The sequence below is a fragment of the Coregonus clupeaformis genome, chromosome 30 (genome assembly GCF_020615455.1).
Source record: "Coregonus clupeaformis isolate EN_2021a chromosome 30, ASM2061545v1, whole genome shotgun sequence".
NCBI classification, from domain to species: Eukaryota; Metazoa; Chordata; class Actinopteri; order Salmoniformes; family Salmonidae; genus Coregonus; species Coregonus clupeaformis.
In genome coordinates this window covers 4506535-4519404 of record NC_059221.1, presented here as the reverse complement: position 1 = coordinate 4519404, position 12870 = coordinate 4506535, and the positions used below count along the sequence as shown (strand labels likewise).

The window sequence follows — 12870 nt, the reverse complement described above, 5'->3', positions numbered from 1 at the left end:
GATCGTCAGATGTGGCAGGGCTTGCAAACTATCACGGATTACAAAGGGAAACCCAGCCGCGAGCCTACCAGACGAGCTAAATACCTTCTGTGCTCGCTTCGAGGCAAGCAACACTGAACCATGCATGTGAGCTCCAGCTGTTCTGGATGGCTGTGTGACCTCGCTCTCTGTAACGAATGTGAGTAAGAACTTTTAACAGGTTAACATTTACAATGCCGTGGGGCCAGACAGATTACCAGGGCGCGTACTCAGAAAATGCACTGACCAGATGGCAAGTGTCCGACATTTTCAACCTCTCCCTGACCCAGTCTGTAATACCTACATGTTTCAAGCAGACCACCATAGTCCCTGTGCCCAAGAACGCCAAGGTAACCTGTCAAAATTACTAACGCCCCGTAGCACTCCCATCTGTAGCCATGAAGACTGGTCATGGTTCACATCAACACCATCAGCCCACACACCTTGGACCCACTTCAATTCGCATACCGCCCCAACAGATCCACAGATTACGCAATCTCTATTGCACTCCACACTGGCCTTTCCCACCTGGACAAGAGGAACACCTACACTACATGAACAAAAGTATGTCGACAGCTGCTCATCTAATATCTTATTCCAAAATCATGGGCATGAATATAGAGTTGGTCCCCCGTTTGCTGCTATAACAGCCTCCACTCTTCTGGGAAGGCTTTTCACTAGATGTTGGAACATTGCTGCGGGGATTTGCTTCCATTCAGCCACAAGATAATTAGTGAGGTCGGGGACTGATGTTGGGCGATTAGACCTGGCTCACAGTCAGCGTTCCAATTCATCCCAAAGGTGTTCGATGGGGTTGAGGTCAGGGCTCTGTGCAGGCCATTCAAGTTCTTTCACACGGATCTCGACAAACCATTTCTGTATGGACCTCGCTTTGTGCACAGGGGCATTGTCATGCTGAAACAGGAAAGGGACTTCCCCAAACTGTTGCCACAAAGTCCCTTCACTGGAACTAAGGGGCCTAGCCTGAACCATGAAAAACAGCCCAGATCATTATTCCTCCTCCACCAAACTTTACAGTTGGCACTATGCATTCAGGCAGGTAGCGTTCTCCTGGCATCCGCCAAACCCAGATTAATCCGTCTGACTGACAGATGGTGAAGCGTGATTCATCATTCCAGAGAACGCGTTTTCTCTGTTCCAGAGTCCAATGGCGACGAGCTTTACACCACTCCAGCCAATGCTTGGCATTGTGCATGGTGATCTTAGGCTGGTGTGCGGCTGCTCGGCCATGGAAACCCATTTTATGAAGCTTCCGACGAACAGTTATTGTGCTGACGTTGCTTCCAGAGGCAATTTGGAACTCCGTAGTGAGTGTTGCAACCGAGGACATTTTTACGCTCTACGCTATGGAGATTTCATGGCTGTGTGCTCGATTTTATACACCTGTCAGCACCGGGTGTGGCTGAAATAGCCAAATCCACTAATTTGAAGGGATGTCCACATACTTTTGTGTATATATAGTGTATGTGAGAATGCTGTTCATTGACTACAGCTTCGCATTCAACACCATAGTGCCCTCCAAGCTTATCACTAAGCTCAGGACCCTAGGACTGAACACCTCCCTCTGCAACTGGATCCTGGACTTCCTGATGGGCCGCCCCTAGGTGGTGAGGGTAGGCAACAACACATCCGCCTCGCTGACCCTCAACACGGCGGACCCTCAGGGGTGCGTGCATAGTCCCCTCCTGTACTCCCTGTTCACCTGCGACTGCGTGACCGCGCACGACTCCAACACCCTCATTAAGTTTGCTGACGACACGACGGTGGTTGGCCTGATCACCGACAATGATGAGACACAGTGCCTAAAATTTACTTTTCAGTCTACCAGCCACTCAGATTTTTACCTGAAATTACACCAACAAAACACAAAAAAACAGATGAGCATGCTTTGTAATGTTTCTAAAACAGTAAATGTATTACTAGTAAGAAGTAATGTGGTACAGTGGCTTGCGAAAGTATTCACCCCCGTTGGCATTTTTCCTATTTTTCTGCCTTACAACTTGGAATTAAAATGGATTTTTGGGGGGTTTCAATCATTGGATTTACACAACATGCCTACCACTTTGAAGATGCAAAATAATTTTTATTGTGAAACAAACAAGAAATAAGACAAAAAAACTGAACTTGAGCGTGCATAACTATTCACCCCCCCCAAAGTCAATACTTTTTAGAGCCACCTTTTGCAGCAATTACAGCTGCAAGCCTCTTGGGGTATATCTCTATAAGCTTGGCACATCTAGCCACTGGGATTTTTGCCCATTCTTCAAGGCAAAACTGCTCCAGCTCCTTCAAGTTGGATGGGTTCTGCTGGTGTACAGCAATTGTTAAGTCATACTACAGATTCTAAATTGGATTGAGGTCTGGGCTTTGACTAGGCCATTCCAAGACATTTAAATGTTTCCCCTTAAACCACTCGAGTGTTGCTTTAGCAGTATGCTTAGGGTCCTTGACCGAAGGTGAACCTCCGTCCCAGTCTCAAATCTCTGGAAGACTGAAACAGGTTTCCCTCAAGAATTTTCCTGTATTTAGCGCCATCCATCATTCCTTCAATTCTGACCACTTTCCCAGTCCCTGCTGCTGAAAACCATCCCCACAGCATGATGCTGCCACCACCATGCTTCACTATGGGGATGGTGTTCTCGGGGTGATGAGAGGTGTTGGGTTTGCGCCAGACATAGCGTTTTCCTTGATGGCCAAAAAGCTCAATTTTAGTCTCATCTGACCAGAGTACCTTCTTCCATATGTTTGGGGAGTCTCCCACATGCCATTTGGCGAACACCAAATGTGTTTGCAATTTTTTTTCTTTAAGCAATGGCTTTTTTCTGGCCACTCTTCCGTAAAGCCCAGCTCTGTGGAGTGTACGGCTTAAAGTGGTCCTATGGACAGGTACTCCAATCTCCGCTGTGGAGCTTTGCAGCTCCTTCAGGGTTATCTTTGTTGCCTCTCTGATTAATGCCCTCCTAGCCTGGTCCGTGAGTTTTGGTGGGGGGCCCTCTCTTGGCAGGTTTGTTGTGGTGCCATATTCTTTCAATTTCTTAATAATGGATTTAATGGTGCTCCGTGGGATGTTCAAAGTTTTGGATATTTTTTTATAACCCAATCCTGATCTGTACTATTCCACAACTTTGTCCCTGACCTGTTTGGAGTGCCCCTGCTTAGTGGTGTTGCAGACTCTAGGGCCTTTCAGAACAGGTGTATATATACTGAGATCATGTGACAGATCATGTGACACTTAAATAAAGTCCACCTGTGTGCAATCTAACTAATTATGTGACTTCTGAAGGTAATTGGTTGCACCAGATCTTATTTAGGGGCTTCATAGCAAATGGGGTGAATACATATGCACACACCACTTTTCCGTTATAAAAAAATAAAATAAAAATAATAATAAGTTATTTTTTTCATTTCACTTCACCAATTTTGACTATTTAGTGTATGTCCATTACATGAAATCCAAATAAAAATCAATTTAAATTACAGGTTGTACTGCAACAAAATAGGAAAAACGCCAAGGGGGATGAATACTTTTGCAAGGCACTGTATATTCTTACATTTCATTTTTTGGGACCTGAGTGTTTGAACAGAAATAACACAGATGAGACAAATGTTCACTTGCCCCTTTAAGTGCGGGAGGGTACTGTGGTAATGTGACTCGAGTCATGTTTGTGCCTGTGAGATTGAGTCTGTCTAGTAGAAGCGTTGTCTTTGCTTCCCTAGCATCCAGTAGTTGATCTAGAAGTGTTGGTGAGACTACAGAAAGATAGGGAGGGTGTTGATCCATCTGATTTGTTTAAGAGACGTCTGGATACTGTGTATCAGGATTTTGTGGCCATTTACACAGATGGTTCAAAAGATCCAAGGACAGGATGTACTGGGTCAGCATTTGTAGTGCAGGAATGTGGGGTGGCAGTCAGGAAACGTATTAGTCAGGGAGGGGAGGACGACAGGAAGGGACAGAAGAGAGGAGGCTATTTTTACAAAATTAAGGGTGGGACACAGCCGGTTGAATAAGACCTTAAATGTGATAGGAAAGCATCCAACAGGAAAGTGTGATTATTGCTAGGAAACAGAGACCGTGGAGCATGTATTGATACAGTGTGGGCAGTATCAGAGGCAGAGGGAAAGAGAGAGGCTGAGATCTAGTATGAGGGAGAAGGGGATACAGGAAATTAGTTTAAAGAGTATATTGAGTGGAACGTCATTAGATATAGTCTCAAATATTTTGTTATCTTTTTTTAAGAGCAACGGGGCTGGCAGGTAGGATTTAGTTTATCCGTCTCTGGCCCACACTCCAGTACAGTAGGTGGCGGTAATGCACCATATCATTGGATGCCAACCGCTGATAAACCCCACCGAAGAAGCTAACCTAGCAGTTGAAACTCAAACATTGAAAAACAACCTAGCTTGTGAACAAAACAATATAAATAGACAAGATACACACACAATGACAAAGTCCCACATTAGTAGCCTTTCATTTCAAGTAAATTAGACCAACTTTTATGCCTTTGCGCAGCGCTTCTAAAAATGAATATTTAACTCAGCTCTTCGCGTGCGCACAGCCCCCAGCCCGTCAGTGTTGCAGCGCGAGGTGGGATAGGCTCTATAGGATTTGTAGTTATTTTACTTTGTGCGATTAATTTACCAACGACAGAAATACTTTGAAAACAGCTACTGAAGCATTTATCTTACTATAAATGTGATCATACTTGACTATTTTTATTCACAAATGCAAATGAAATGCTCTCACTGTGGAGCCCTGACCACCCGCCAACATGGCTGGTGAAATAGACATATTACCTGCCAACAGTTGTGTAAAGTACTTAAGTAAAAATACTTTCAAATATTACTTAAGTCGTTTTTTGGGGTATCTGTACTCTACTTTACTTTACTATTTATATTTTTGCCAACTTTTACTTTTACTTCACTACATTCCTAAAGAAAATAATGTACTTTTTACTCCAAACATTTTCCTGACACCCAAAAGTACTCTTTACATTTTGACACGAAAATAGTCCAATTCACACACTTATCAAGAGAACGTCCCTGGTCATCCCTACTGCCTCTGATTTGGCAGACTCACTAAACACAAATGCTTTGTTTGTTAATTATGTCTGAGTGTTGGAGGTGCCCCTGGCTATCCATCAATAAAAAATAACAAGAACATTGTGCCATCTGGTTTGCTTAATATAAGGAATTTTAAATGGTTTATACTTTTACTTTTGATACTTAAGTATATTTAAAACCAAATACTTTTAAACTTTTACTCAAGTAGTATTTTACTGGGTGACTTTCACTTTTACTTGAGTCATTTTCTATTAAGGTATCTTTACTTTAACTCAAGTATGACAATTGAGTACTTTTTTCACCACTGCCTGCCAATGCCAAAATCTACCCGCATTTGGCAGATGTTAATTTTAGGCACTGATGAGACAGCCTATAGGGAGGTCGTCAGTGACCTGGCAGTGTGGTTCCCCCGTGGGAATCGAACCCACAACCCTGGCGTTGCAAACGCCATGCTCTACCAACTGAGCTACATCCCTGCCGGCCATTCCCTCTCCTACCATGGATGACGCTGGGCCAATTGTGCACCACCCCATGGGTCTCCCGGTCGTGGCCGGCTACGACAGAGCCTGTCTTAGAACACTGCGCCACTCGGGTATGAAAACTGCTTGGCATCCGACCGCAAGGCGCTACAGAGGGTAGTGCGTAAGGCCCAGTACATCACTGGGGCCGAGCTCCCTGCCATCCAGGACCTTTTTTTTTTTTTTACATTTTAGTCATTTAGCAGACACTCTGGACTTGTTCTGAACCCACTGCCATTACATTTATTGGGAGTATGCAGAATTACTAGTTATTGTTTATGGCACTCTCAAGATAAATAATTACTTATGGATTTACATAGATTACATTTAAAATTACATTTTAGTTGAACATTTTCACATTTTATTGCATACAAAGTGGGATTTAAATGGATTTAGTTGTGATTTTTTGGTCGTTGATCTACACAAAATACTCCATAATGTCAAAGTGAAAAGAAAATTCTACAAATGTTAACAAATTAAATAACTAAAACAGTTGTTGCAAAAGTATTCACCCCTTTTGTTTTGGCAAACCTAAATTAGTTCAGGGGTACAATTTGGCTTAACAAATCACATATTAAGTTACATGGACTCAATCTGTGTGAAATAATAGCTGTTGACATTATTTTTTTATGACTACCCCTTCCTCTGTCCCCCATACATACAACATATGTAAGGTCCCTCAGTCAAGTATTGAATTTCAAGCACAGATTCAACTGCAAAGACCAGGGAGCTTTTCAAATCAGACATTGTATATTTCTTTAAGCATGGTCAAGTTAATAATTATGCTGTGGATGATGTATTAAACCACCCAGACACAACAAAGATACAGTTGTCCTTCTGAACTGAGCTGCAGGACAGGAAAGAAACTGCTCAGGGATGTCACCATGAGGCCATTGGTGATTTAAAACAGCTACAGAGTTCAATGGCTGTGAAGGGAGAAAACTGATGATGGATCAACAACATTGTAGTTACTTCACAATAATGACCTAAATGACCGAGCGGAAAATAATGGAAATATACAAACTGAAAATATCCCAAAACATGCATCCTGCCACAAGGCACTAAAGTAATACTGCAACAAACAAAAAAGATGGCAAATTAATACACATTTTGTCCTAAATGCAAAGCGTTATGTTTGGGGCAAATCCAACACACTGAGTAACTGTCTCCTTACTTTCAAGCTTGGTGGTGGCTGCATCATGGTATGAGTATGCTTGACCTCAGCAAAGACTGGGGAGTTTTTCAGGATAAAAAGAAATGGGATGGAGCTAAGCACAGGAAAATTCCTAGAGGAAAACCTGCTTCAGTTTGATTTACACCAGACACTGGGAGAGGAATTAACCTTTCAGCAGGACAAAAACCTAAGACACACTGGAGTTGCTTACAGTTTTGACTTAAATCTGCTTGAAAATCTATGGCAAGACTTGAAAATTGCAGTCTAGCCATGATCCCCATCACCTTGACAGAACTTGAAGAATTTAGCAAATAATAAATGGGCAAATATTACTCAATCCAGGTGTGTAAAGCTCTTACATTTACCTTTTAGTCATTCAGCAGACGCACTTATCCAGAGCGACTTACATGAGCAATTAGGGTTAAGTACCTTGCTCAAGGGTACATCGGCAGATTTTTCACCTAGTCGGCTCAGGGATTCAAACCAGCGACCTTTCGATCACTGGCCCAACACTCTTAACCGCTAGGCTACCTGCCTGAAACTTACCCAAGAAAACTCACAGCTGTAATCTGCCAAAGGTGTCTCTAACCTGTGGTCCTCTGTAGCTCAATTGGTAGAGCATGGCGCTTGTAACGCCAGGGTAGTGGGTTTGATCCCCGGGACCACCCATACGTAAAAATGTATGCACACATGACTGTAAGTCGCTTTGGATAAAAGCGCCGCTAAATGGCATATTATATTTATTATATTATTATAACCTGTATTGACTCGAGGGTGAATACTTATCTAATCAAGGAATGTTCGTTTTATTTTTCATTAATTATTTTGTTTATTTTTGTTGAATTTTTCTTCCACTTAGACATTACAGAATATTTTGTGTAATTCAATGACAAAAAATCTAAATTAAATTAAATCCCACTTTGTAACACAACACAATGTGGAAAAAAATCCAGGGGGGTGAATACTTATGGTATTCATTCGGAAAGTATTCAGACCCGTTGACTTTTTCCACATTTTGTTACGTTACAGGCTTATTAATCAATCTACACACCATACCCCATAATGACAAAGCGCAAACAGGTTTTTAGAAATTTTTACAAATGTATTACAAATATAAAACAGATACCTTATTTACATAAGTATTCAGACCCTTTGCTATGAGACTCGAAATTTAGCTCAGGTGCATCCTGTTTCCATTGATCATCCTTGAGATGTTTCTACAACTTAATTGGAGTCCACTTGTGGTAAATTCAATTGATTGGACATGATTTGGAAAGGCACACACCTGTCTATATAAGCTCCCACAGTTGACAGTGCATGTAAGAGCAAAAACCAAGCCATGAGGTCGAAGGAATTGTCCGTAGAACTCCGAGACAGGATTGTGTCGAAGCACAGATCTGGGGAAGGGTACCAAAACATTTCTGCAGCTTTGAAGGTCCCCAAGAACACAGTTGCCTCCATCATTCTTAAATGGAAGAAGTTTGGAACCACCAAGACTCTTCCCAGAGCTGGCCTCCCGGCCAAACGGAGAAATCGGGGGAGAAGGGCCTTGGTCAGGGAGGTGACGAAGAACCCGATGGTCACTCTGATAGAGCTCCAGAATTCCTCTGTGGAGATGGGAGAACCTTCCAGAAGGACAACCATCTCTGCAGCACTCCACCAATCAGGTCTATATGGTAGAGTGGCCAGACGGAAGCCACTCCTCAGTAAAAGGCACATGACAGCCCGCTTGGAGTTTGCCTAAAGGCACCTACAGGACTCTCAGACCATGAGAAACAAGATTCTCTGGTCTGATGAAACCAAGATTGAACTTTTTGGCCTGAATGCCAAGCGTCACGTCTGGAGGAAACCTGGCACCATCCCTACGGTGAAGCATGGTGGTGGCAGCATCATGCTGTGGGGATGTTTTTCAGCGGCAGGGACTGGGAGACTAGTCAGGATCGAGGGAAAGATGAACGGAGCAAAGTACAGAGAGATCCTTGATGAAAACCTGCTCCAGAGTGCTCACGACCTCAGACTGGGACGAAGGTTCACCTTCCAACAGGACAACGGCCCTAAGCACACAGCCAAGACAACGCAGGAGTGGCTTCGGGACAAGTCTCTGAATGTCCTTGAGTGGCCCAACCAGAGCCTGGACTTGAACCGGATCGAACATCTCTGGAGAGACCTGAAAATAGCTGTCCAGCGATGCTCCCAATCCAACCTGACAGTGCTTGAGAGGATCTGCAGAGAAGAATGGGAGAAACTCCCCAAATACAGGTGTGCCAAGCTTGTAGCGTCATACCCAAGAAGACTCGAGGCTGTATTTGCTGCCAAAGGTGCTTCAACAAAGTACTGAGTAAAGGGTCTGAATACTTATGTGATATTTACGTTTTTTTCTTTTTAATACATTTTGTAACAATTTCTCAAACCTGTTTTTGCTTTGTCATTATGGGGTATTGTGTGTAGATTGATAAGGAAAAAATACAATTGAATCTATTTTAGAATAAGGCTGTAACATAACAAAATGTGGAAAAAGTCAAGAGGTCTGAATACTTTCCAAATGCACTGTACATCTAACAGGTTAAAACCAACAGCATACCTGCGCACTAGGTGAGCCCGGCCCAGCCGTGAGGCCTCTTGGTGGCGACGGTGGACTCTGAGCCACAGTTGGAAGGCACTGGTCACTCTGCGACCCTCTAGCCACAACCACACTGCCTCCCCCATCTGCCTCTGGCCTCTAGACTCTGACCAACACAAACAGACCGTGTGTGGGTGGGGATCAGGGAGTGCTTCAGCACAAAATGGCTGCCATACTTTGCCATACTTCACCCATGTGAATGCGACACATTGGAATATGGCAGCATTTCTCCATCCATTCCTTGGTTGCACACCCGGATGTGCACCTTTTTATTTCAGCCCTGCATTAGCACACCCAAACACCTAACTAATGAATCAATCACCAAGCTGATTCCCTTGAATCAGGTTTGCTAGTACAGGGTTAGAACAAAAATGTACACACCCTGGGGATCCCCAGGAATGGATTGAGAAACGCTGAAATATGGAACCTTATAGCCACTTGGCTCTCAAACAAAGGCAACACCACATATTAAACAGTCCCTCTGTTCAATGTGTTAGAGAATGATACATTACAAATCATGTCGCTACCTTTGGTCCACTGCCACCAGCCTAGCAGAACTTCCCGTGCTGCTCTCCTCTCTCTCTGTACACACAGCATAGGGACTGCTCTGGATGTGTGTGTCCTCTCTCTCCAGTGATCAAAACACTAAAACAAACACACACTGGATACTTACTGATGGGAAAGTACAACACAGATTGAATGAGTCTTGTTAGGTCGACACAAAAGTCTTTTTTATTTTGATCCATGAAGATGTCACCTTATTGATGTCACCTTCCTTCAGTTCCTGCTAAATATGTGAATATGACCCTGTCCAGAAACAACCACTACCCCTTTTGCAGTTGTGTGAAACTGAAAGAATTGGATTAGTATTAGAAATATGGTAGTACTGCAACTTCTTTCCTAGTTCCTTTTTCTCAGATAGGCTTGGTGTGGCTTGTTGTTTTCCCCCATAGAAATAGAATGAAAATCATTGATAATGAATTATTGAATGATTTGACAATCATCTAATTCTATGATTTTTCAGCAGTCCTCTCAAATGTGCATGTGCCAAAAGGGCTAAAGCCTTAGGGTTGTGTCGAGATGGGACCTGTGTGTATAAAAGGGAAGGGATGCTGCACCTGACGTATTGTCCCTCTGTTGAAGTTTTTGAGCGCTATGCACCCTCTAGTGGCCGTTCTCCAGTGGTTTATGGTGACAGCAGTGAGTTTGAAGTGTATGTGTTTCAGTCTCTGCTCCAGGACCTTCTGTCTGTTTCGAGCCTGCTCCAGCTCACTCCTCCAGTGGGTAAAACACAGGGCCACCAGCCTCCTGGCTCTGCCAAGATGGAACCTGGCACCTCTGTGCCTACGTGCCAGGGCAGGGCCGGTGTAGGCTTGCCAGCTCTGGAAAACCCTGCACGGGAGAAAGAGAAGTGAAAAGAGGTGAGCGTAAATCTGAATGCTACACAGAATTACTTGTCCAATCCACTCAAAAGTTATTGGAGGAATGTCCCTTTGTGAAATATAGTACATGCAGTTCTGAGAAAAATCAAGTAGCAAACTAGTACTGGAATGCATGGCACACTGCTTTGATATTGTCGGGCAAATGTTTATTTTCATATTCAAGGACAAATGATTAGTTACATTTTCTCTCTCACACACACAGTCACACACGCACAACACATTGCCTGGCTACCCAAACCCCTTGCTCCGGCCAAACGCTACGCCACGCCACGCCCACAGACTTTAGTTTCGTCTCCGCAATGAGTCTGGAACTGAGTACCTACCCGGCGATTTCTAGAACGCAAACACAATCTAAACATTCTGATTGCTCCCAGAAACCGATGCGTTGGGCCAGAGCCAGAACACACTTAGGTAAAGCGGCGTTTCGAAAATTCGTCATTGGGTTGGATACTCGGATTGGTTAGAGATAATCCAATTGCTGATAACTATGTTTTGTACAACACCCCTCATTTTGACGTCACCCCAAACAACTTCAACGACGGCTGTCTCAGACTGAAATATATAGAGCAGTGGAAGAATTCAGTTTGAGTCGTAAGGCAACACAGCACACACACACACACACACACACACACACACACACACACACACACACACACACACTTCCCCATCATCACACCTCTTGCACAGAGTCTGGTTGTGGAATACCAAACTGGTCAGTGAGGACTGATGGGCTGTGACCCAGTAGTAGAACCTCTCTGTGATGTCTCTCCTCTGTCTCTGCTGAAAGAGCTCCGTCGCCCTCTCCTGGTCATCCACGCTCTGCTTGGCACGCCGCGCCCACTCCCTACCCAGCGCCCTCGCCCGCTGGCGCCTAGGGAGCACACACATGGACGTCAATATTATTATATGACATGAAGCAGACAATCATGAAAAAGTATTTAGCACTATGTAGTCAACCGTTTCTTGCGTTGAGCTTCGTATTGGTTGATTCTGATACTGTTCAAGTAGGAAACTCACACCTCGTGTTTCCAAGTCAGAATATGAAAGGTATGCTAACTGCACAGACCCCGAGTGGCGCAGCGGTCTAAGGCACTGCATCTCAGTGCTTGAGGCGTCACTACAGACCCCCTGGTTCGATTCCAGGCTGTATCACAACCGGCCGTGATTGGGAGTCCCATAGGGCAGCGCACAATTGGCCCAGCGTCGTCTGGGTTTGGCCGGTGTAGGCCGTCATTGTAAATAAGAATTTGTTCTTGACTGACTTGTCTAGTTAAATAAAGGTTAAATAAATAAATAAATAAATAAATAAAAGACACTTATGTTGCCAGGCAAGTATGTTGCCTGTTCAAATTGTATTTTACAGTGTATGGTACATTAGTTATCTTCTGCACCTTAAAACATAATTTATTTGTCTACTTATTTGGTATACCTAATACCTGTCTCTCCGCCTGTGTAGCGCCCATCTCCACTGGGTGAAGGAGTACCATGTCAGACAGGTGATGCGGTGGCTGGCTGCCCTGCTTTCGAGTGCCCTCTGTCTCCAGTGGCGTGCTACTGCCCTGGCTAAGCTCTGCTGGTAGAGGACACGCTCCTTCCAGGAAGTAAAGGCCCCAAGCTGAGTTCTTCTGTGCCTCTGCGTCTTCATGGCTATGATGGTGTTCTGCTCTCTGGCGCTGCGTTGGGCCTGGGCGTGCCATCGCTGCAGTAGTCTGAGTGGAAGACAGAAGCAACTGGAAAATGTAAGGCATTGACATTTTTCCACAAAAAAAAAGAAATCACACTCAAACATGAAGTAGAGATGAATGACCTCACGGCGGCCCTAGTTGTGCCAATGGCCCCTTGTCTCACCTGTGGGACTGGGCCATGGGCTGTTTTCTTCTCTATAAGCCAATATGTAATTTATAGTGCGTTGCTGATTCTACAGACGCTACCTAGTACTTCTAACCCCACTTTTACCTAAGCACAAAAAATAGTTTTCTCTAAGCCAATACTTAATTAATATACAGCGTATTG

The 12870-nt window shown here is 44.0% G+C and overlaps 1 protein-coding gene across 3 annotated transcripts in view; it reads right to left on the bottom strand.

Annotated features, from left to right (window-relative positions):
- LOC121545936 overlaps positions 1 to 12870 on the bottom strand; it is a 92394-nt gene that overhangs the window by 4265 nt on the left and 75259 nt on the right. For all 3 annotated transcript variants that reach the window (XM_041856867.2, XM_045209409.1, XM_041856868.2), the window contains 5 exons: positions 12294 to 12566; positions 11534 to 11728; positions 10534 to 10807; positions 9943 to 10060; positions 9377 to 9521 (listed from right to left, as the gene is read on the bottom strand). In XM_041856867.2, coding sequence (XP_041712801.1) covers positions 9377 to 9521; positions 9943 to 10060; positions 10534 to 10807; positions 11534 to 11728; positions 12294 to 12566 — 1005 coding nt within the window. The remainder of the gene's footprint in view (positions 1 to 9376; positions 9522 to 9942; positions 10061 to 10533; positions 10808 to 11533; positions 11729 to 12293; positions 12567 to 12870) is intronic.